At 41.5% G+C, this 21,411-nt stretch overlaps 2 protein-coding genes across 4 annotated transcripts; one reads left to right on the top strand and one right to left on the bottom strand.

Annotated features, from left to right (window-relative positions):
* Nucleotides 1-1,804: 1,804 nt before the first annotated feature.
* LOC115772642 (gap junction beta-5 protein-like) lies at nt 1,805-11,394 on the bottom strand. Of its 3 annotated transcripts, XM_030719011.1 has the most exons (6): nt 11,302-11,394; nt 9,154-9,314; nt 6,125-6,251; nt 4,675-4,882; nt 3,084-3,385; nt 1,805-3,013 (listed from the first exon to the last, which is right to left on the bottom strand). In XM_030719011.1, exons 4-6 carry the CDS (start codon nt 4,843-4,845, stop codon nt 2,686-2,688), a joined length of 801 nt encoding a protein of 266 aa, XP_030574871.1. In that variant the 5' UTR covers nt 4,846-4,882; nt 6,125-6,251; nt 9,154-9,314; nt 11,302-11,394; the 3' UTR covers nt 1,805-2,685. The 3 variants fall into 3 exon arrangements, with proteins under 3 accessions (XP_030574871.1, XP_030574870.1, XP_030574872.1); XM_030719010.1 differs by lacking the exon at nt 11,302-11,394 and having other exon boundaries at nt 9,154-9,490; XM_030719012.1 differs by lacking the exons at nt 6,125-6,251; nt 11,302-11,394 and having other exon boundaries at nt 9,154-9,490.
* LOC115772644 (protein tyrosine phosphatase type IVA 2-like) lies at nt 11,301-20,246 on the top strand. Its single transcript, XM_030719015.1, has 8 exons — nt 11,301-11,415; nt 11,937-12,082; nt 14,041-14,166; nt 15,494-16,149; nt 16,237-16,329; nt 17,310-17,440; nt 18,845-18,919; nt 19,008-20,246. The coding sequence occupies exons 4-8, from the start codon at nt 16,054-16,056 to the stop codon at nt 19,117-19,119; spliced, it is 507 nt and encodes a 168-aa protein (XP_030574875.1). The 5' UTR covers nt 11,301-11,415; nt 11,937-12,082; nt 14,041-14,166; nt 15,494-16,053; the 3' UTR covers nt 19,120-20,246.
* The last annotated feature ends 1,165 nt before the right edge of the window (nt 20,247-21,411 follow it).

Raw genomic sequence — 21,411 nt, 5'->3', positions numbered from 1 at the left:
TTGTTACTGTTTTGTTTTGGTTGCGGCGCACCACAGCCATTTAATTGTTAATAAAAGGGCAATTTTTGCTGGCAATCTGTCGCCATCTTCTTCAACATCTTAACAGACGCTACAATATATTCTTTATTAATGAGGGTAAGAACAAGTCATTTCTTCATTTTATATATAAGCCCTTCATAAATCCTGTGCACCAGTATATTTACTGATATAAGCAAAGAAAAACATTTAAAAACTGAAAAAAAAAAAAAAGGGAAATCCTTTTTGACTCAACACCGGAAACCTGAAAACTCCGCTGTCACCGTGTTTTGTGTACATACAGCACTTGTACTGCGTCCCTTCATACACTGTGGCATCGCCCGGACCTCTCTTTGGCACCGAGGGGGACAGCACACACACCCCCGGACCTCGATTCGTCCTTTAGTGACTTCTAGCGATTTTTGAGACAGCCAACAGCGAGTTTTGTTGCACAAAAGTTGGCAACAGTGCCGGCCGCCGATCGCCAGATTACGCACAAATATACGGGCCAGCATAGATGAAAATAGGCCAAATCCATCATAGTTTTCTGCAGTTTACTGCATATGGTTTCCATTTTTGGAACAATGCTTCCACTTCTTGTTGAATTTATCTCGGGTGGCACTGGCTGCTTTCCACACCTGCTGCGCTGCACTCACAGCTTGTTCCTGTCTAATATCTTCAGTAGAGTCATTTTGTGAATCGATGATGGACTATTTTAGAGAATTCAATGAGGCCTTTGAACTGATCCGCCAGACCAGAGGCCATATCGCTGCAGACCAGGCAATGGTGCAGTGGTGTGGATGCTTCAGGCATCGGTGGTCAGACGGCAACGCTCAAATTACACAAACCGACAGACATTTTCTAACTATTTGAAAAGCGTACGCTGGGTGTTACCCCCCTGTCGTACGATTTGTACACTCTGGAAAATGTCGATATTTGTGAAGCGTCCCTTACCAAATTCCACTAAAACATTTTGAAAGATTTTTGAGTGCAGTGTACCACATAAAATTGGTTCAAGGTCAGTAAGCACCACAAGAATTTACACATAAGGCGCACCGGATTATAATTTCTGCCAATTTTTGAGAAAATTTAAGGATTTTAAGTGCGCCTCATAGTCCAAAAATAAGGTACTTTATATATGCTGGACTTCCTTCCAAAAAGTGGGACATACGAGATGAGTTCATGATCAAGACAAAGGTCATATAATGAATATTTTTAACTTCTATATTGTCTATTTCTATATTGTTTTTAATTGCTATACTTTTGTTCTATATTTTATACTTATTGATCTATTTTTTTTATACTTGGTTGACTACGAGAGAGCCCTGCGCAAAAAATTCCAATGTGTCTAGACCTTGGTCCATGCACAAATGGCAAATAAAAAACCTTGAATCCTTGACTTCATTCTTGCAGCCCATCTGCAGTACCATAACAGTCCACCAGGTGGCCACTGCCCACACTTTGGGGGATCTGTCCTGCATTTTTGCCTAAAGATCAATAAATGGAGTTTTTTGAATAGAATAGAATGTCTTTATTGTCATTATACAGAATATAAAATTGAATTTTACTTCCATCGCCTGCCATCCAGGCACCCCTGATTTGTTTTTCAAGGGCAAGTACAGAAAATAACATGAGCTCCATTAGCACAGCACTGTAAACCCAGATTTTGATTCCACTTAAAAATATTGAGTTCATATTACTTAAACATGCCTAGAATGTGAACATTACTTGTTAATGCTGAGTAGACTGTACTTTTTGATGGTCTATCTTATTGTAATCATGTGTTTGAGTTCAAACAACTTGATATCATCAAGTTTTGGACCTGCTAAAAAAAAAAATCGGGGTTTACAGTGTATCTGGATGGATGGATTTAAAATTAGATCTCAGAGAAGTGCATTTTTTTTCTCGATAGAAGGGCCACTTGTCTAAGAAAGGGCCTTGCAAACCACCTCTGGTTAGGTACTCATCAAGATTGAAGTTTTACTGCAATACCTATGTGTCAAAATGCACCGTATACCTCGTGGCTTAATAAACAGATAACCCTCGTTAACCCTTGCCCAGCATGCATTTACAAACTAACAGCCTGTAGAGCTTCACTACTCCAGTCATCTTTTTCTGTGTAGAAACATAAGAACCTTTATTCTGAGCAGCTTTCAGGCAGGAAACAGTTAAACCTTAATAAATAACTCCACACTTTAACAGCTCATTGCATTCCCAGTCTCACTTTGGTCCCATTAGTATCAGAAATATGAGTGCATGGAGTGCCGCAGGCATTTTTTTTTCTCTAAGTCTGACAATTAATAATCCTGCCACCGCAAATGAAGACGGCGAGCGGTGTAATCTGCAGCATGTCTAACGATGTGGGACAGTTAATTAAATACAGTATTGCTGCAGATTCATTAAACAATAACCCAAAATCAGATTTGATTTATGTTGCAGACAGAATAACCTGAATATTTGTCCTCATAGCTCTACGGCACACAGAAATCTGAGACCGCGGGCGGTCCTCTTCTTCAGCAGTGTTTTCCAGTCAGCAGCTGGAACCCAGCTGAGAGTCATGGATGCTTCATATGCAGCTGGAGGATCGTAATCAACAGGAGCAACCCTTTTGGATCAGTTTGGGGTAGTTTGTGTTCCTGCTGGCCTGCCATCATCACAGACTTGCAGGTGCTAGAGCACCGTAGTTTTAGCCTCCTTCCTCTTGTTTAAGCTCAGCTCGCTGTCTGTCAGTGTTGGATCCCTCCTGCTCCTGTGCTGGGACGGAGAAATGGCCGAGAGCTCGTGTTGCTCAGCGAACGCGAGCCTCTCTTTCTCATGTTGGATCTTTAATATTTTGATGATGCGCTTGACAATGAGGTAAATCATTTCGAGGACACACATGAGGATGCACACCGCGCTGGACGCCACCATGAACAACATGAAGATCTTCTTCTCTGTTGGACGACTGATGAAGCAGTCAACGGTGTTGGGGCATGGGAACAGCTCGCACTTGGACAGCCTGAAAGAAAAGTTTGATCAGTTCAGAACACCTTTGGTTAATTTTGATAATGGGAAGTTTCCAGCATTACCTGGGAAGGTCATATCTGTGATATATCCGATACAGGATATAGAGAAAAGCTGAGTCGAATCCGGCTTTGAAGATCAAACTCAGCAGGTATGTCCACCACAGGCCCCCTCTCTTCTTGCCAGGGTTGGCGTACAGGTGCGAGCCCTGGTGCTCCTTGACGTATTTGCTGTCCTTGCCTTCGCGGTACTTAACGTGAGCCATCACCATCAGAGACGGGCAGGTGACAAAGATGAGCTGCAGGGCCCACAGGCGGATGTGGGAGATGGGGAAGATGTGGTCGTAGCAGACGTTGGTACAGCCGGGCTGGGAAACAAAGTCAGAGTTGTAACTCGCCGAAGTCGCTTGTCTCACATCAAAATCAGAACTAGCAAAGGATGTCGCATTCGTGCCACAAACTTGGAGAAAAGAAAGTGGCAATATTTTTCTTTTATAGTGTAGCTAATGCAGCTGTCTTATGATGATAAATACAAAACAAAAATACCATTATGCTGTCAGAGTGAGAAATCAGGAGAGGGGTATGGTGAAGGTGTTAATACCTCTACATGACACTAAAAATTAATGATGCTTCAAAACCCGGGCCACTTTAGGTGGATGAATATAACGCCGAACAATAAAGTTTCCTCTCCATGAGACTTTTAAGCAAAAAGGAAGCAGGTTAGTGCAGCATGAAGTATTTTTGCAATGTTTCATTTCTGCTTACTTTTATTTATTTGAGGAGATAATGCTGTTCGCCTATAAATTAGCCAATATACTGTTCACCATATACTACACACTAAAGTGTTGGAAAGCTTTTAATTTCAAATGTAATGCTGATTTAGTCTCACACTTTCATTCGGTGAGAACAGGACCAATTAAAGTGAATAAATGAGTGGCTGCACAGCGTGTTAAAGAATTAACATCCAGTCCAGGTCTAAGGCATGCACTTGAAATGCTGCGTGGATCCAGTGTTGGGACCGTGAGAGGGAAAGATCTCAGTGATTTGATGGTAACCTTTCTGCCAGTTCATTAGGAACAGTGACTACAGGGAGGTTTGCCGGTTGATATCTGACTTGTTCTGGACGTCATCTCAATGTTTGACTGCTGCACATCACGCGCAGAGCAACACAGTCAAATGACATAAAGCCTGCATGCAAACCAAGTGAGAGCGAGTGCAAAAAAGACGGCAGAGGTACAGGTGCGCTGACAGACTAAAGTCACTGCTCAGCTTTGGAGATCTGAAACTGTAAGCTCGTGTCTTGTGACAGTTTCTGTAGCATTAACCAACATAGAACACAACTTCTGGGGATGTTTTGTGTGTCTTTTGAACTTATCCCATTTTAATTTCTCTGTGCCTTGGACTGTAAAACCAACCCCTTTAAACCAAGACTTCAGGGCCACCACCTCTGAGGTGAATCAGGCAGGTGAATGTACCTGGATGGTTTAGGTACCAATGTTGTAACATTAGTTAGGGTTACAAATGGTCAAACATATAGTAAGAATATTCCTTAGTGTCTCAGTAAAACTAGTGTTAAAGTAATTAAGAGTTCTGGTGGGACTTTAATTTCTCCCTGTCACTCAGTAACATGTGAAGGTGGTGTTAGTGCCGACCTCACCTGTTTGGTGTTACACACAAAGTCTTTGCTCTCGTCGCCCCACACCTTCTGCGCTGCCACCACGAACACCAGCACGCGGAACACAAACACCATGGACAGCCAAATCCGCCCGAATGCCGTGGAGTACTTATTGACTCCACTCAGCAGATTCTCCAGACCTGACCAGTTCATCCCTGCTGCTGCTGCTGCTCCCTCAGAGATGTAGCCCCTGTGAAAGAGAAAAATACAAGTTATCTTCCTTAGATTTTTAGATTTCGGCTTGTTATTGTTTCAGGACCAGTTATGCACATTCAGGTGGGTTACATAAAAACACGAGGGCTCATAAACTCATTCATACCGGCCTCACAGGAGAGAGTCAACATTTAGAAACATACTTTGAATGTATGTGTGCACAACAGTGGACTGAACTGAAAGCCTGCTGCCTCCCTTTAATGGTGAATAAATTGTTATTCAGGCTTATTAATCTTATCTGGCTCCTCACTAATGAAGCTGCATGCTTCATAAAATAAGGGCCTGTTACACACACAGTGGAAAATTAGCAACTTTGTCAGCTGGTAGCAGCAGCTGATGAACAAACAACACCGTTTGTTTGTATTTGTGCATTAAAAAAAATGTTTTTACAGCAGCAACATCTGGAGATGAGAAAATGAAGCCACAAGGAAGAGCCAACAACGGCTACAGCATCCCAAAAAAAGGAGGGAAGGAAGTGAAATAAACAGCAGGCTTAGCTTTGTCCAAAGGTAACTAATTATCATTACCACCACTTTTAGGAATATGGCTTTGGCTGACAGATGGTTACCTGCACAGGTGGGTATACCTGTCTGTCTCATACTGTCACCTTTTAGAGCAAATGATATAAACTGCTGTTCGAGAAGTCTGTGCTCCAGTTTTATTGGTAATTGAAATACTAGAATTATAGCAGGTATTTGAATCTGAGCCCAAACTCATTCCTTCATTGCAACATACATATAGAGGGGAAAACATCACTCATAAATAATTATAGGTTTGGACTGTGTTGGAGTGAGGAGACTGGACTAAGGCCTTTTTGCTGTAGACTCTGTTTTTTCTCCTCTTGGCTCTGTATGATGTCAGCAACAGTGGATATCCCCACTGTGGTCATCTCACAGCTCTGGCACTGAAACTTTAAGGCTCGGGATGAGGTGAATATGACTTATTTTGAGCCGTGAATCATACAAAGCTACTCATGTTCACATACAATTTGAGAACCGTATGGCTGCATATCTGCGTGATTTTACCACCTATGGAGTCTTTATTTAAGACTATACCCCATCCTGGATGTCATGTTTGCACAGCTGCTGTTTGTGTTATTAGGCAGTTTCACACTGTCTGCTGCTTCTGAATGAATGCAGTGCAAATGCTACCATGTGTGTGAATGTAATGAGGTTTATGCATAAGCACCCTAATGACATGTAGCCCAGTATAAATATACCTTCGTCCTGAGGTTATGGCTCCCTGGCAGTGTGCCCAGTCAAAATGCAGTTTTCTGAACTCAGAGTTTCCAAAGCTGCATTTCTGTTTAGTTTATTAGATGCTGCAGACAAACTTTAGACCTGGACCTGTGTGGGAAACGTAGAGCTTAAAAGCTAGAAAATATTTACATATGCAGAAGAAGCTTCAATGGAAGATAATGGAGTGAATCGTTTCAAAGAGAAAAGGAGGCGAAAGTATTGTAACAGAACGACAAAGCTTCTGATGACACTTCCCACTACATCAGTGGGAAAAAAGAAATAAAATTCATATGGTTTCTGTAACACACACACAGGGCTGTGGGGTTTCTGTGGAATGCCAGTCAGTGTTTAGAAAAGAGGAAAATATTTGGATTTTAGAAAAACAGCAGCAGCTCAGCGCGGAGGACTTTTCTGTATTAACGCTTTAAACTCCAGATTAACTCCTTTTTTTCCACTTCAGTGCAGCCTAAATGACAAACAGGAGGTTTCAGCTGTGGAGGCTTATTGTTCAGACGCTGTGCTGTTATATACAGCTATGGTCAGAGGTTTACATACACTCACCATGCGTATGGCAACCACAGGAGGGCGATGCTGGTGACACAGCCCTCGATGATGTGAGCATTTCCATCACAATTACATCACAGTTGCATAACCATCATAGCCTTCAAATTCTAGCATAACTCAGGATTTATGGTACTTATATTGCAAAGTGGTGCGGAACAAGAAAAGGGATGAATTTTAAAAAAAAAAACACAGACAGCGCTGCAGTGGACATTTTTGTTGGATTTAACGCTCGGTTTCACTTTACTTATTTGTATAACGTTTGTCTTCTCCGCAGCTGACTGAAGGACCAACAACAGCATAAGTAAGAGTAGCCCACATGCATTTGTTTGTGACACTAGCCCTGGTGACAGTAAACAGCTACAACATTCAATTCAGTTCAATTTTATTTATATAGCACCAAATCACAACAAGTCACAACAAGTCTGCCCCGACCGGTTGGGGCTGAGGTGAGAGAAAAAAGTCATGCTGTGGAAGAGACCCAGAGATTAATAATAGCACAGAGACAATGAAAAGAGGTGAGTGAAGAAGAAAAGTTGATAAGGTATGATACAATCATCTTCAATAGTGAACAGTCATTGGTTATGCCATTGCTGTTTATTTAGGAGCATTTGGAAATGACGTCAGACTTAAAGACCGGACAGAAGCATAACTAAGGGAGGGTTCGGGGTCACCCAATCCAGCCTAACTATAAGCTTGATCAAAAAGGAAAGTTATAAACCTAATCTTAAAAATAGAGAGGGTGTCTGTCTCCTGAATCCAAGCTGGGAGCTGGTTCCACAGAAGAGGCGCCTGAAAGCTGAAGGCTCTGCCTCCCATTCTACCATTAAGTATCCTAGGAACCACAAGTAAGCCAGCAGTCTGAGAGCGAAGTGCTCTGTTGGGGTGATACGGGACTATGAGGTCTTTGAGATAAATTCAGTTCTTTAAATAAAACCATCCCTCTGCAGGTGATCAGTTAACTGTTTTACTCTTTCAAGGATTTTTGAGAGTAAAGGAGGCTGGAGATTGGCCTGTAATTAGCTAAGACAGCTGGGTTTAGTGATGAAGTGCCTTGGGGCAACTGTTTGTTGTGATTTGGAGCTATATAAATAAAATTGTATTGAATTGATGACTTTAAAAAAATTATTAAAATGGGGACCATGTACAATATTACCATAACTTTTGCTATTTGACGCGTTGTACCAAAGTTAGCTTAAAGCTAATTTACATCTGCAGTCCGTTGGCAGAAGTAATGGTTTAATTAGTCCGACCTTGAAGGCCTGCTAGACGTCACCCATTACTAACGACTGATCATACATCGAAGCATTAACCAATGGTAGGACGTCTTTGCACAGGCTTGTGGGACTCCTACAACATGTAGTTGACTGACTGCCAAGGTGTCCGTAGGCTCTGCGTAGGCCCAGCGCAAACCATTATTAGCATTACACATACTCTGCATGTGTAAGGGTCCAATACGTGATGTAAAATGACTGTTTGACCGACTGTCAGTCAACTTGTCCGAGCAGCCACTACAGTCTCCAAAAAAAGCAGTATAATAAGAACTACTTAGCCTTGAGTCAGCACTCCATTATCCATTATCTTTAGAAATTTGTTGAAAATCATTCTGTTGTTTGTAACCTTTTCTCCAAAAGATCATTTCACATGTTAACGTAGCCCAAATGATAATATTACTGATGCTTTTAACTAATGTGAAAAGCAATTTTGTAACACAAATGGCTGGTATAAAATCAGGATCTTAGCAGTGCACAGCAGCAGGTTTTAAAATGGTTTAAAATTACTTTCTGAAGCTCTTTTTGTGGCTAGACCTCAGCAGCAGAAAAATATAGAAGGGAGAACGGCTTTGATGGGATTTCAGGTTCAAAGATGGAGCTCTGGCAGGTCGATAACTGTGGGTTGGGAGGTCGCTCCTGATTGATGGCGGTATGCTAGTGACATAGATAACTAACAAAAGAAAGTTCATGACTATGAAAGAGCCATCTTAGGATGTTCAGCAGCCATGTTTTGTGCCATAGACATGCATTCGGTTATGGTTATGTAAGAGACAAAACATAAAAGAGGACCTTTAGGCAACCGAAACCTTCTGTACCACCACAGAAAACTTTTGCTGTTATGTCCCGCGCCTCTGTCTGATGAATCTGCCGCTAAGCACCATGTTTTCCTCACATCTCACACTCACATGTTTTCTGTCTTAGTCATAACAAAAGGAAATGTTAGTTCCACAGTGGGTTATTATTCTAAATGAGTTCCTGATGGTTTCCTCATTTGTTGCCATATAAACAAGTTGTATTCCTCTTTTGCTTTAATGTTAAAAAGGGAAAAAAAGCACGCTGTAGCTCAGCTTGTGTGAAATTTTAAGACTTCTGGCTGCAGCCTCTTTGTTTACCACTCAGTCCTGACTGTGAGACAGAGCAAAATTAATGAAAAGCAAAGAAAGAAAGAAACTTACCCGGTGCTGAAATGTCACTCAAACACCCAATAGGTCCCAACCAGCTGGAGAAGACGAATGAGGCAGCAGTGAAGTTGAATGTAGTAAAAGGAAAAGCTAGTTCCAGCTTTTCAGCTCCTTTTTCCTACTGCCTGTGACTGCTCACTCTTTCCTCAGAAATCCTGCCAAACCAGATTCAGCAGCTGCGACGTCATGAGACACACACACATGAACTTAAGCTGTGTGTGCACGGCTTACAGCAACCATAGAGACTCCCTACAAACCCGTGTAACCTACTACCTTATAAATAAGTAAAGGAACAGACACATGGTCTTCACTGAGAAGGGGAGAGAACATCCACCTATGCCAGCCAAAAGGTGTTTGTGTGTATGTGTGTGTGTTTTTGGGTGTGTTTGTGTGTGTGGGTGTGGGTGTGGGTGTGGAGGGAGGAAGAGAGTAACTAAGAGGGAAAAATGCCCCACCCTAATGTGGAAGGCTTGTGGAACGTAATGCAAATATCCTCCCAAACATATGAACAGAATCAAAGCACATCAGATTACAGCAGTTTGGTTACAGATTACAGCAAAGCCCATCACCACCTCTGATTAATGACAATATGAAATTAATGTAGAAGTCAGGATAACATTACAGCCCCATTTCATAATAGAAAACCCTTCAGCAGACATCTGATTATCTTTTGCAGTTTGGAGCCGCTGCCCTAAACTTTTACGCAAATACTTTTAGTCACTCCTGGGTTAATAAAGCTGCAATACATATTCCAGGAAAAATACATTTTCAACATTAACAATACTCAAAAAAATCACAACAGCTTTAGGCATGCTGAAAGAGACTGAAACTCTGTGATTATCTTTAACATTGCTACAAATACTTTTGTGTAAACACATCTTAGAACAGACACAAAAAAATTCCATGGCAAACAAATTAGAGAGAGTAAATCCTGCCCTCTTGTACAAAGGTGTATGCTACATAATGTTTTTTCTATTTATATAATATACGACAATAAGCCAGATATAATGTATACTTATTACAAGGCATTAACATCATATTATACTCATGTGTACAGGAATATTACTACGTACTGCACCCATACTACATAATCTGCTGATATCAATGCATTATGTATAACATCACTATAATAATTATGCAACCATGTTGTTTACATTTGAGCAATATTGCTGAGCAGTAGGTATGGCTTTAATATTGCTCAATGGTGAGTCATAGTTTGGAGTATTTATGGCCATGAGTCATCCCTGACCAACATGTTAGACAATGCTCAGCCAATCAGAAGTTGGCGTCACAGGGTAATCAATAAGGCTGCAGCCTAGAACTGATGTTCCTATGAACAGATCGGCTGTTCACAGAGAAATTTGGGATTCCCCAGTTTCTCACTATCAGCTGCTGCCAGCTGTTAGTGACCGAGGACAGTTGCTAGATATGGAAATCCCCACTTTCTAGCATATACTGTATGACTTTATGGCTCAAGTCCTTGTGGTTTTGGAGTCTATAGACCGGAAAGATAAATGACAGTGTGACCATAATATCCTTCTGCTTTATTTTGCATAGGAGGATAAAAAGTGCATTTTTGGTAAACCTCTAAAGTTCATGTCTCCATAAGTGGCTGGTTAAAACACATGACAGTCTATGAAAGATCACCTTTTTGCCTGCTTTTTTTTCCAGTCTCATCTTTTAGTGTTGATTCCATCTGCCTCAAAATAATTTTCTAAGATAAACATATTTTAGCGATTGAGTTCTTTTTCTGTCATTTTGCCTGCTTCTATAATTAGATTACACACAACAATCCCAGGAACCCACAGACCCTGCAGCTTTTTCTATGTTGAACAAACCAAGCTGAAAATTGTCAGGTTTACTTACGATGCTGTGAGGGCTTAAAAATGATGGGAAAATTATGCTATTTAAAATCTATTAGCATGATAAAATAAAATTATGGTTTTGTCAACACGGAAATAAAGTTTCCTCAAACACAACAGATGCTGTTCAGTTTTGAGTCAGTAAATCTTAATATAAAATAATCATGTAAGCCATCTCCCTGTAAGCTTGCAAAGTAATGCTTCTTTTAGACGCTTCTTAACTAAAACCGGAAAAGTGCAACATGCGTATTCATGAGTTTTATTTTGTAAAGGTGCTGACCGGAAGCCGTGATGCCTCTCGTTGCTAACTTGGCGTTTTGTTCAACATGTCTCCCTCGCAGACTCTCCTCCGTTATTAGAAGCTTCTGGATATTTCGTGAAACTGCTTCATTGTGTAAGTGCTTTTGTTAATAAGGTCTGTTGAATATCGATCCTATAACCGTCGCAACTGTGCAGCTAATGCTTCGTGTGTTAGCAAGGTCACTGTACTGGCTGTTACTGAAAGCCGGTGAGCGCTTTAGTCTGGCAGTGTTAGCCTGCTTTTGCTTATTGACCTGATTTTACCTGACCTGGCTTGCGGAGCTTGTAATGACAGAAGGTGTTCTTGTTTAGTCCAGTAAGATCGTTTGTAAATCATGTGCTAACATTTTGTTTTTAAATTGTATATGTGCCTTTAAAAATGAGCTAGCTAGCTGGCTGCTCGGTAATTTAATGGTAGCAGTCGACAAGGTTCGTTTTAAATATGGATCTTGCCGCACATGTATTTAAGTGATTAGCTTAGTTAACTATTGGATTTCTGACAGTTTTAAAAATTATATCAGGTGTCGTTGTTGGAATATCAAAATGTAAGCTGATTTGTAAACGCAGCGGCTGAAGTCATCGATAAATATCGACGTGTTTTCTTCTTCGCTGCAGGTTAGCACTAAGCTAACGGGCCGTTAGACAGCCAGGACCCAGAAAAACAGCAGCAGCAGCAGCATCATCAATGGTGTGTCTACATCCCGGAGCCGTCACATTTTCCTGTGTCCGCTCAATGAACCATCTCCTCAGCTCTCATCACGGTGAGTATCTCACCACGTTTCGCTGCAGCTCGCTAGCAGCTACACTCGCTGTGGACTCGGTGACCAAATATCAAAAATAAATATATAAGTCTAGGACAAGTTTAGGCCTGGCTAAAATATATTGTGTGGGCAGCTCGGGTGAGGCAAAGACCGGAGATTAGCGCATCCAGCTGGCAACCTGTTCGAGTCTCTGTTCAGATGCTGGCGTCTCTGACGTCAGTGTTTTTGTACGTGGTCTGTGACAGAGGTATAAATAATAAACAACTTAATTGCACTAATATTAAAAACGCTTCCAGCTGTTTAATGGTTATAATGTTTTCTCCATTATACAACTGCCCTGTAAGAGTAATACAGACTTTCTCAGTAATGTTCCATGAGATCTGAGGGTCAGGGACGCAAGTCAGACCAACACTGTACACCAGTGAGTATTTCATATGTCAAGTATGCACTGCAATTTAGGACAGTCCTTCTAAACTCAGACTCTAAGATGGAGACATCTGGTTTTGGTTTGCAAAGGTTCACATATTTACATTAAGATCTCTTCCCCTGATAATATTTTATCTCACACAGTTATTTAAATATCAGCTGTCATGCACAGGTAGCCTAATTCAAATCATTAAACTTGGCACGCAAGATCCTGATCTTTAACTATAGGTCTGCTATACTTACAGTGACCACTGCTTTCACCACACATGAAACCATTAACATTTCAACTACAAAAACTTAGAAAGTTAAATTAGAAATTTAATAACAGGTAAGCTATGATATGACAGCCTGTGTGCAGCCATGTGTACACCCATAGAAGCAGCTAGGCTTGCTTTATCTGAAGATGAAGCCCGTTTGCGTATCCTTCTGACAAAGATGTTGATAATGGCATTATTTAAAAAAGCTGAAAGTCTTCCTCACTGCAGCCTATTGTGAAAAGTTAAAAGCAATTCTCTTCCTTCCTGTGATGAAGATCTCATGGGTCAGGCATTGGTCTCCTTCATGTAAAAGCTGTCATGATGCTGGCTGCATTTTAGCCCACCTGAACTTGCTGTATGTTATGTTGGCTGGTAGCAGCTGAAAAAGCTGAAAGGCAGTGTAGCAGTCTGATGCTGCACATAAACACTGAAGTATGTGGAAGCTGACTATGCATATGCAAACTCCCGTCCTTATGATAATATAGCATGAAAAGTCAGAGCAGGGCTGCAGGCTCAGGTTGTTGCATACGTAGCTCTTGTGTGGTCTGAGCCTGCCCAGACAGCAGTGTTGAGTTATTTTTATTTATTTATTTTTTATTTTTTTTGGACATTGTAGGGTTTTTACCTTACACTCTAAAGTGCCTCGAGGCGACTGTTGTGATTTGGCTCTATAAAATACAATTGAATTGAACTGAACATGACGACATGTCTAACCAGCACAAAAGTAGGCACAACAAATAAATTGCAGCTACACAGAAATTCAGACTCTGAGAGTAAAAAATATATAAACAACATAATGACTCATCTACAAGAGTTAAAGAGCTAAATTTTCTTTCTTATGAGGTAGAAGGAACACAAAAGTGCTTTAGTTTTAGACTTTCAATGTTTCTGATACTCTCTAAAGTCTTCCCACACATTAAACTAATTCTTATATGAAAATATTTTATTATTGTGCAATACATTTTTTAAAAAGTGCAAAATGTAGCCCAGGATACACTACACTTGAACTCATTTCATTTCTTAATAGAAGCTCTGATTTGTGTTCTATTTCTTTCTTTCTTTTTTTACTGCACTAACTTATTTCAGTTACTCTTCTGTCTGGTATTTTTGTTGGGTTTTAGTGGGAGTGCATCCATATATCAGACCATTCTTGTATGAGAGTGTTCATTTTTATAAGGCAGTGTGTGGTTATGGGGGGGGGGACAAAGGGTGAAATCTGCACTTTGCCTTCTGGTCCTGTGACTTCATCCTTGTCTTCCTCCCTCTCTCTCTCAGGCTGCACATGTATGGCGTTTGCGAGGCTTGGAGGGGAGTTTTGCCAAGCCCAGCACCTGCTGCTTATTGTGGACAAGTGAAAAGGAGACATCAGCGAGGCACAATCACTGCCATTCACGCACACAGGTGAGTGAGCATGAAGGCAGCCGGCACCTTCATTCAGAAACACACTGTGAAGAAAAGGTCTGTTTGATTTATTAAACCTGTAACAGAAGCTCCAACAGTTCTTCAACTTCGGAGCACTGCGGCGCTCATTTATTGGTTTTGGTTTTCTGAGGAGCTTCCTGTGGAGGTTGATTCTCCATGAAAAGCTTTACCTGACAGCTGTGGCTCCATTTGATCCTTTTACAACTAAAGATGAACTATAAGACGAGTTTAGGATTAAAAGATTCTGTCATGGAATAATGAGGAAATACGCATCACCTGCTCATGAAACTCCTCGTCGGTCATTTGTCCAGACTGTGTCTGTGTTTACAGACTGAAACTACCAATCAGGATTCACGGAGTGCACATTTTTCCAAACCAGTAAGCTTCTCCTTAAGGTGAAAGTGAAGCAGCCGCATACACGACATGATTTTCACACACAGTCCCATCCTGAACGCCATCATATCGCTACAAATTTAACACTTCTAAGTGAGCGCTCCATGCAGCCATGTTTTTCATGGCGCAGCAGTGAAGTCCCACCCAGGCACAAACACGAGCTCCATCCATCAAAATCTGAATATGATACAATAAGGACTTTAAATGAATTCAGGGATGAGGTGGTGAAGATTATTCTTTTGGTATCCATATGGCAGTGAAGCTGAAACAAATCTCCAGCACTGTTTCCCTCGGTCATTTAGATGACTTCATCAGCTGATGGAGGAATCCAGACAGTGTGATTCAAACTGGATCCAGACTGCAACAGCACTCACAAATTCCCTCAGTAAATAATATGGATGCCATCAGTCCAGTATTCAGGCCACAGAAACCTTTCTTTGCAGTAACATGTCTGGTATTAAAGCTGTTCTCAGTCCAAACCGGTGCAATCCCTCCACATTTCTTCTTCTTACCACTGAGGTTAATGTCTCTGTCTGCCCAAAAAAGTCCTGAATTTAAAGAAAACCCATGAATAGATGAATAAACCGGACCTTACTGAGACTTTGAAAACCAAAAAAACATCCATTTCACCTTTGTGTAAATCACAGTGAACAGGAAGAAATCAACATTATCAGGTGATAAAGGAGAAAGTGTGTTACACAGACTAGAATCACGTTTAAAATATGCATGTTAAATATTTAATAAAAAATATGTAACATTTAAAATATTTAAAAACAAAACTCGTAGTAAAGTTTGCTAAACCCTCTAACATCAGGTGATTTTCACCCACGTAGGAGTGATGGTGTTACGTAACTCACGTTGGTGTTGTAGGTTAAACTGGTCTTAAAAGGACTGACCCTTCATGTCCTCGTAGGTCCCAACTGCCATCCCATTCGACCCTTATGAAGAAGAGCCACCCTGCAGTCTGTGAGCTGTCTCGGAGAGAGGGGGACGTGTTGGTTTCAGCCCCGGAGTTTCCTCTCTGCTCTTCTTCTTTCCGGCTTTTCCTCTCCTCCTCCTCCTCCTCTTCTTCTGCTCTGATTTGTACAAGTCTTCTCTGGATGGGCTGATCGAATTGAAAGGAAGGAAGGAGAGACCTTTTTCAGTCTTGAGTCAAGACTTTGTCTCTTCAGTCTGCTCGAGTTTAACTCTCGCCATTAGCCAAGCCAACTTTATTTTTTCCTTTGTTGCCAAGGCATTTTTTCTTCATATTTATTGACCAAATATTTTGTATTTTTGTCAGATTTTTCCCCCCAAAATTATTGACAAGTTAGTAAAATTAACAACAAACATTTTTTTTCTTTAAGTCTGGGGGATTTTTTTTTTTTTTAATAGTCAGAAGGGTTTTCCTCAAAGACTCTGTTACTCCACTCGTTGAAGCACAGTGATTTTCAGACCTTTATTTCTTATTAAAAAGCTTCTCTGGGTATAAAAATGAACCGGCCGGCTCCAGTGGAGATCTCCTATGACTGTCTGAGGTTCCTCATCACGCACAATCCCACCAATGCACAACTGGGAAGGTTTATAGAGGTAACACACGTTTAAAATCTCAGTGTTTTCGTTTTTAGAAGACATAGAAAAAGTGTGTTGTGTTAAAATGTGTGATTTGATGTGTAGGATCTGAAAGCATTCGGAGTAAACACCCTAGTGAGAGTGTGCACTGCTACGTATGATAAGACGCCGGTGGAACAAGAAGGCATACACGTTCTGGTAAGTGATGTATAATACACAACACGTAGCAGCTGTAAATATTGACGAGGACAATCTGTGAAGAGAGGCTCACAGTTTGAGTTTCAGCTGCAGTCATCGAAGGATTACGCTAGCTTACAGAACAAAAGTCTAAGAAAAACACAAAACCCAAATCAAACAATTGAGCGGCACCATCGTGTTAGTCGATCACGTTACAGTGAGCCGTGTTCACAAAGTGAGGAGCAAGAACTCGATCTACAGGACAGTCAAAGGATGAATGAGCTGGAAGATAATGAGTGGTTTGAGTTATGAAGCACGTTAACCATTAAATGAGCTGCTGTGATATTTTCCGTCCATCATTTTCTTCCACGTATCCAGTTCAGATTGTGGTTGGGTCCGAGCACATCCCAGTAGATGTTTTTAATCGTGAAAATGTTTTCTATGAATTTGTTGATCGATTTGCCTGCAGCTTTTCACCATTTTTCACTGGTATTGGCGAGTAGATATTGGTGTGGCGAGAGTGATGGAAAGGTGCTGGTTTATTTTTTTTAATATTATAGTCTTTGATTTTATTGTAGTTTCCCGCTCCTCATCACTACAATGTGATGTTTTCCAGTGAAACCTGGCCAACAGAACTAGACCAGTATTCAAAGATATCCTGAAGGACCCCAAACAACCAGGGCAGACATGCAAACCGTGAATGGTATTAAAGCTGGACGTAGCCGCTGGATGTGACAAGCAAGTGGTGACCCAACACCGTGTACACTCATCGGCTATAAAAAATTACCAGTTTACTAAATTGGGCTGATGTTCTGCTCAGAATGATATAAAACTTGCGGCCTTAAGTTTTTACTGAGGTCTCAGTAAAACCACATGTGTCGCCCCCTTCTGGCCATGATGAAGAGTCCAGGTTTAAGGTTCTTCTACTTTTGTGTTTTCAAACCCAGAAGTTGTCAGCTTTGTTTAGTTTTGCTTTACGTACTTGGATTTGTTCCTTTCAGGATTGGCCGTTTGATGATGGCTCCGCCCCACCAGACCAGGTGGTCGACGATTGGCTGAGCCTTCTGCAGACGAAGTTTCGAGACGAGCCCGGCTCCTGCGTGGCTGTGCACTGTGTCGCAGGACTGGGACGGTCAGTATGAAGCCGACACGTGATTTTATTTTGATGTTTATTACGCAGTAATTTGATGCATGCCACACAGTGTGCGGTGGGTGTTTTTAGCTGTTTTCCTGGAAGCCTTGTTAAGCAGAAACCAGCCTCTGTGCTGGTTTCTGCTTAACAAGGCAGAAACCAGCACAGATAGCAACGTTGGTATCGATACTGATCAATACCAGTGTAATGAGATCAATACTTTAGTTTTAGTTTCTCTCCTGTATGCAGCGCTGCAGTTTCATCAAAGATGCGAGTTAAGTGTCGCTCACAGCACAGAGCAGGCACACTTTGCTCCTCCCCTCCCTGCAGTGTTTTGAAGTTATACCGTCACGTGGCATGTAACATATCTTACTTGGGGGGGGGGGGGTTGCTTTGCTTTAAATGTTTTATAACGTTGTGGTGTGATAATTTTGTACAGCTTGTTTATTTTAGAAAAAATCCAGAAAATTAGTGAAAGAAGGGATATTTTTATTACATTTTTGTATCCAGAATCACAATATATGGGGAAAATGTTTCAGAACAAAAACTGAAGTTTGCCCAATTCTGTCCTGGGTTTTAACTAATTAATGATCCAAAGGAAAAAAAATCACCAAACACTTCATGAAAATTCTTCATAATTATTAAGAAGTATCGGTATCAGTATCGGCGATACTGGCCCTGTATTTACTTGGTATCGGATCGACGCCAAATCTTGCAGTATCGCACACCACTAGTAATGGTTCCTGCATCAGTGTAAACAGCTGTCTTCTCTTCCTCTAACTACACTGCAGCCGCACAGTAATCAGTCACCTCAATGTGCTTTATATTGTAAGATAAAGACCCTGCAATAATTACAGAGAAAAACCCAACAGCCAAAACGACCCCCCGTGAGCAAGCCTTCACTTTCCTGTCGCTGTGGCAGCTTCTTTTACTTCCCACCACAAACGTGTTGAGTCAGTCACAGGTGCAGAGTGGAGCTCTGGAGACTGTTTTATTACCATTTTGTCATCTGTTCTTGCTGCTGCTGCTTCTCTGAGCTGCTTTCCGAGGATTTTAGCTAATACTAGCGCCTCTGTGGGAGTGCGCCCTGTTGCTGGTACGATTGAGGCGCTGCAGTTTAGTGTTCTGCTTCAGCAGAGTTCTGCATGTATCAGTGACAATCATTCATGCTGGTTTAGCCAACTGATTTCTTTTTAACTGTTTACCTTTGTTAGGGAGTAAGAGCATGTTTGACTGATAGTATTATTTTCTTCTAAGTTTACTGTAGTTATTGCACTAGTATAAATATGGGGAATTCTTTTGGGACCCTCAGAATGGTCTTAACTTGATAACGAGGATTTCTTTGTACAGTCACATAGTGCAGAGCTGTCAGGTACAATAAGGCTTCTTGCTGTTTGTCCTCAGAGCTCCCGTGTTGGTGGCCCTGGCTCTGATTGAATGTGGGATGGAGTATGAAGATGCGGTGCACTTAATAAGACAGTGAGTACTACGCTTTGATAGGGCCACTCCATCTGTTCTTGCATCCTGTTCCCGGAAACTGAGCCTCACGTCTCCTTCATTTTGTCAGGAAGCGCCGCGGAGCTTTGAACGCCAAGCAGCTGCACTACCTGGAGAACTACAAGCCCAAACTGTGTCTGCGCTCCAAAGATGCCAACGGGCAAAGCTGCTGCGTACAGTAGGAACCTTTGCAAAAAGAAAGTGGAGGTTTTCAGTTTTTATTTCTGTTCCTTGGTTTGTAACCTCACCCGAACATGTAGCAAAAACCCACAAACACTTAAACACAGATTTGAAAGCTTGTCTGTAATGTAAAAAATAAAAAATAAATAATAGGATGTGATGAATAATGCAGATGGCAGTATGTTTGACTGTTGTCTGCAGTCTGCAGCTTGATATTTGCTCTAAGCTGAATGCTGAATAAATAGAGGCTTGCTGGTTAATTGCACATCAATCCACACAGTGACTGAGTGATTTATTTGAGTCTGTCCTCACTGATCAAATCAATGTCCTGCAGCCAGAATGATAAAAGAATTCAGCCAGAAAACACACAATATTTAAGACACAATATTTAAGATGAGACATGAAGGAACGTGTTCTCAGTGTGACGCAGCTGTGGGATGATCCACTTTCCTCGTGTGTGTCCCAGATCAGTCGTGAGCTTCTTTAGAACAAACTCATGTTGGCTATAAATATTTGGCGCTGACCTCCATGGAAGTGGACTAGCATGTCGAAGAGCAGTTGGTGAATGTATTAATAAAGGAACACAAAGGCTTTGGTAGATTATCCTGGTAACTGATAAGCATCCAATCATCCTCACTTCTGTACTTCATCATTGAGAGCCAGTGAACAGTGTGGGGTATTAATCCTCCCGCTGACTCTAAAGCGTGGATAATCTGCATGAAGACGGTCCACTGCTGAGTCCATTCAGACGCAGTGATGTTCACTGTGACACATTAGGAAGTAAGGTAGCAACAATGTTCTTAGAATCTCCGATCAATAGGATAATCTCTCAGATACTTTGTGTGTTCCTCTTGCAACAACCATGTAATAACAGCACTGTAGAGCCACAATGGCTGCCGCCGCACCCTCAGTGGCCATAGTTCTCATCAGTCTGTGGCTCCACTTAGTTTTTCGGTCAGTGTTTGTAAGATGTTCCTGGTCTTTGTGACGTTATTTTCTTAGAGAATTTTTTTCCTTCCTGTATCTGTTTGTACCTGTTATTTATTTATTGTTTCTTTGTGAAATGTCTGTCTAATGGAGGGGGGGGGGTCTATTAGTCTTGGAAAATTAAAGTGTTTAGTAATCGTAACCGTTGGTTTTGTATGTTTTTAATGCAAAAAAAAAAAAAAGACAGTTTGAGTGGTGTCTGTTATTGTGAGTTATAAAAATAGTTGTTAAAAGCAAGTTTTACTTTTCTTTGGCATAAAATGACAAATTTGCCAAATATTTCAGATTGTGAGCCACACAGAGGCAACTCCAGTTAGTCCACAGGACGTGTGTGTGTGTGGGGGGGGGGTCTGTGCGCCTGCTCATTTCAGACACTATTTTTAGCCCAAATATATTTAAGCTTGATTAAATTAAGCCCCTTAAAAATATATATGCAGAAAAAATCCTGTGTTTTTTCAGAGGTATTAATAATTTTGCCGGCGTTCCTCTGCAGCACTTCAGTGATTGGACTGTTGCACACGCCTGATTTCAGTGAACTGCCTCTGGCTGTGCTGATGCTCGTCTGAGTGGAATCGCAGCATCACGTGGAGCATCGCTGAAAGCTGATTGGTTTTATTGACTGACCTCCAGAAAACATGCACAGGAACTGACCTTGAACTAAAGAGCAGCAGCTGATGGATGCACATCCACCAGTCATAAAGGGACCTGACTATATACACATTCACTGGCCACTTTATTGGGTACACCTTACTAGTAGCTGGTTGGATCAGCCTTTTACCTTCAGAACTGCTTTAACTCTTCATGCTCCAAAGGTGCTCTATGAGACTGAGATCTGGTGACTGGAGGCTGTTTGAGTTCAGTGAACTCATTGTCCAGTTTGAGATTTGAGTTTTGTGATCTAGTGTGTCGTCCTGCTGGAAGCAGCCATCAGTAGATGGGTACACTGTGGTCATAAAGGGATGGACGTGGTTGATACTCAGGCAGGCTGTGGGGTTTAAATGATGCTCAGTTGGTACTAAGGGGGCCAAAGGGTGCCATTACACCACCAGCAGTACCCTCAACTGTTGATTCAAGGCAGGATCCATGTTCTCAGGTTTGTGCCAACTTCCAAATGCTGCAGCAGAAATTCGGACTCATAAGACCGGGCAATGTTTTTCTGATCGTCCACTGTGTGAAATGTAGCCTCAGTTTCCTGTTAGCTGGCAGGAGTGGCACCCAGTGTGGTCTGCTGCTGATTTCTGCTTCAAGGTTTGATAAACCACAAGTTCAGAGATGCTGTTCTGCATACGTTTGATGTACCAGGTGGT

This window comes from Archocentrus centrarchus, chromosome 22 (assembly GCF_007364275.1).
Source record: "Archocentrus centrarchus isolate MPI-CPG fArcCen1 chromosome 22, fArcCen1, whole genome shotgun sequence".
NCBI lineage: Eukaryota > Metazoa > Chordata > Actinopteri > Cichliformes > Cichlidae > Archocentrus > Archocentrus centrarchus.
Note: the sequence above shows the minus strand (reverse complement) of the source record. Positions and strands in the feature narration are given on the sequence as shown.